The 3,384-nt window shown below is 54.1% G+C and overlaps 1 protein-coding gene across 1 annotated transcript; it reads left to right on the top strand.

Annotated features, from left to right (window-relative positions):
• The first annotated feature begins 901 nt into the window (after positions 1–901).
• LOC137817936 (uncharacterized) lies at positions 902–2,146 on the top strand. Its single transcript, XM_068621160.1, has one exon. The coding sequence runs from the start codon at positions 902–904 to the stop codon at positions 2,144–2,146; it is 1,245 nt and encodes a 414-aa protein (XP_068477261.1).
• The last annotated feature ends 1,238 nt before the right edge of the window (positions 2,147–3,384 follow it).

Here is a 3,384-nt window from a genome sequence, read left to right as displayed (position 1 = left end):
GACCGTCGCGCCTCCCCCGCTCCCTAAGTCTTATTATAAGGGCGAATACGACTGGGCTCCCGACGATCTTCTCGACGAATGCTCCCTCCTAAACTCTGTTGAGGACGTTGAGGCTCACAGGGGGGACCCTGCGCTTTATAATTTCAACGCCTTTCATAAAAATCACGACTCCCAAGTCCTGGTATGCTGGGTGCGACCTGGGATGCCCGTTTGTGCGGACTCAAGAGATACTGGGGGAAGCTCCTTCTTCTTCCTTTATCAAATGGTGCTCAAGAGAGTGGGCCTGCGTCTGCCCCTTACTTCTTTCGAGAAAGAGCTGCTTACAGAGATAAACACCGCTCCCGCCCAGCTCCACCCCAACAGTTGGGCTTTCGTGAGGGGGTTCCAGATTCTCTGCGGTTATTTAGGTGTCCCCTCTTCTGTAGACGTTTTTCTTCACTTTTTCGAGGTAAAGAAACAGGGAAAGAGCCTATGGATGAGCTTTTCTGGCATCGCCGGGCGCATCATCCTTACGCTCTTCCAAAATTCGTTCAAAGGATGGAAAGGGAAATTCTTCAAGGTACGTGCGACCAAGCGCGATCCTACCATCCTAGAGGGCTTTCCCCTATACTGGACGGATAAGCCCATAACCATGAAGGCCCTGGCTTTGGATGAGCTTACCCCCTCCGACCGGGATGTGTGCAAAGCCTTGGCGGGACTGGGGGTAGTCTTCGATACCGCCAAACTCATCGCGAACGAATTGAACGCCCATGGGCTTTCTACCTACTTTGGTATCTGCCCTTGATTGTTTATGATGCATTAGCTGTTGTGGTTATCTGCGTGTGTTTGGCCATAGAATTTCCCTTCTGCTTCATCTGAACCAACCTTTACTCTATTATTTTTCGCTGCTGCAGGTTCAGTGATGACTTCCTCAAGATGGCTTGCTCTTGCCAAATTTTTGAAGAAGGCAAAATCTACCAAAGAAGGTGGGGACGTCGTCGCCTCTGACGTGCCCACCGTCGCTTCCCTACCGATTCCTCCACCGTCTGCTTCTCCTCCTCCCATTGCTGCAGTTCCATTAGCCATGGCGTCGACCCCTGCCTCAGCGCGCCCTAACAAAGGGAAAAGGGTGTTGATAGTAGATTCTGACAGCGAAGACTCGGGTACTGCCCTGGTTTCCCATAAGAGGAGGGCTACGGGTCTCACTGCCTCACCCGCCGCGCCCCCCGGCGATGGGAACTCTCTCAGGGACGATCCTCCTAGTGCCACCTCACCGCCGCCTCCACCAGCCCACGAGGAGCGAGAGGAAAGGATTGACTCGGTTCCCCCGCCTTCGCCGTTGCCGCATCGTGACGCAGCTGAAGCCTCGGGCTCCGCCCCTCCTGTATCAGTCCCTGGCTCGACCTCGCGCAAACCCCGGATTCCTCGTTCCATTCATAGGGAGTTGACGCAGGGCTTCACCGAAGGAATGTCGCCGACTGATCCTCAAAAAGGGGGAGGCATGCCTTATTATATGGGGGCCTTCCTGGCGGTGGCAATCAAGTGGCGCACTCAGGCTCGAAATGCTATCAAAGGGAGGGAGGCTCTCCGCAAGCTGAGACAAGAGGTGGGGGCGTTGAAGGAGGAGAAGCAAAACTGGGGACTCAAGGAGGAAGCTTCCCAATCTCTGCTAAAACTGGCCCATGAGAGCAGGGAGAGAGCTGAGGCGTACGCGCGAGAACTGGAACAGGCGCATGCCGCTCAACTAGCCCAGCTCACCTCCTATCAAATCCAAAACATTGGCCTCCAGGAGGCGGCTCTTACATCCGAGGTGCAGCGAAGAAAACTTGATGAGTTGGATGCTGCTTGGAGGCAGAAGCTAGGTGAGAGAGAGGACGCCTTGGCTGCGAAGGTTGACGCGTTGAGCCTTCTCCAAGCCGAGGCTAGCAAGCTCCGCGTGGAGAAAGAATTCCTGGAGAAGCAATTGACATCCAAGGATTCCAGGATTACGGAACTAGAGGGGGAGGTCCAAGAACTGACTGGGGAGATGGCGGGGGCGTTTGAGGAGGGCTTCCAAGAGGCTCTGACCCAGGCGTCCTGCAAGAACCCGGGCATCAATATTTCGAACTGCGACCCCACACACCATGTCGTCGACGGGAAGGTCGTGCCCATGGACTTGGATGACTGAACCGCTGTCTCTCACCCGCCACCTTTACCTTCAAGCTTAATTCCTTTATACTTTACCTTCGTTTTTGACTTCCTCTGTTAAAACTTGTAATTCTTTGAACCATCCGTACTCTTGTTACAAATCTGGGTGTTCGTATGGTTGCTTTTGTGCATTCACGATATAGAATCCTGCCTGTGCGTTCTTACTCTCATTCTTTGCCTTCGCGCGCTTTGGTTATTTTATTTGTGTTTTGCCTGTTTCTTTCACTTCGTTGGATGGCCTTGTATGCCCGGGAAAGGTCGCGTGCCAACCCTCACGCCCATGGAGAGGCTCACCTAGTGACGTCGTATCGTCCACAGGGTATCTCTAACACCGAAATGGTTCTTTCCTTGATCCTTAGCACCCGGCGCCCACGCCTAAGGAGAGGCCTGCTACAGTAGCGCCGTATCGTCCCCGGGTGTCTAAAACGTCGAGTGCTTTGGGGGGGGGGGGGGGGTCGTTCCCTCTATGGTCTTTCCTTCCCATAGGTATCGGGGAACGCCCTGCCAGCGATTGGCTGGCGTTTTGGCGGTCCCGCCTCCCTCCACAGTCTTTCCTACCTGTGGGTCTCGGGGAGGTGACGCCAACAACTAACTCTCCCCCTTCAATTTCGTCTCCCTCCACAGTTTTTCCTACCTGTGGGTATCGGGGAGGCGACCCTGTAGATATTTGGGTTGGCGGCGCCCGCGACGTCTCACGCTGGCGTCGCCCTTCACATCGTCCGCGTTCTCCTACTTGTTGTAAGTCTCTTCGCAGTTCCTCATTGGCCCTACGCAATTCTGTATTGTCCGCTCGGGAAGCTGCTACTTCCACTTGGAGAGCGTGCATCATATCCAAGATTTGTTGCGTGGTCACATTATCCCCCCAGGGGGTGCCCTTCCTACGGATCCAGCAGCCGCTTGTCTCGTACTCCTCATATTGTTGGTGAAGACTCCTTTGTAACTTGTGAGCGGGACCTTGTTTTATCGGGCCCCATGGTGGGCGCCAAATGTTCTCGCCGGTTGACTCGCTTCGCCGGTTGACTCCAACAGCTACTTTAGCCCTTCAATCTTGCCTTAGAATCGTGCCTTCTTGGTCAAGAAACCTTTCACCTGCAAAGACAAAGGGGCGCCCTAGCGGTCGTTTGCTCTCCGACGCTCAAGTCAGTATTAGGGCAAAGAAACACCAAGTGTGTACACTAGCTTCAGTCTTAAAAATTGCGTACCTTGATAGGGTTCTTA

Source organism: Phaseolus vulgaris, chromosome 10 (genome assembly GCF_000499845.2).
Source record: "Phaseolus vulgaris cultivar G19833 chromosome 10, P. vulgaris v2.0, whole genome shotgun sequence".
Lineage (NCBI taxonomy): Eukaryota > Viridiplantae > Streptophyta > Magnoliopsida > Fabales > Fabaceae > Phaseolus > Phaseolus vulgaris.
This window is presented reverse-complemented; position numbering and strand designations above follow the sequence as displayed.

Coding starts and splice junctions, on each gene's coding strand:
- LOC137817936 (XM_068621160.1), top strand. CDS start 902: ATGACTTCCTCAAGATGGCTTGCTCTTGCCAAATTTTTGAAGAAGGCA.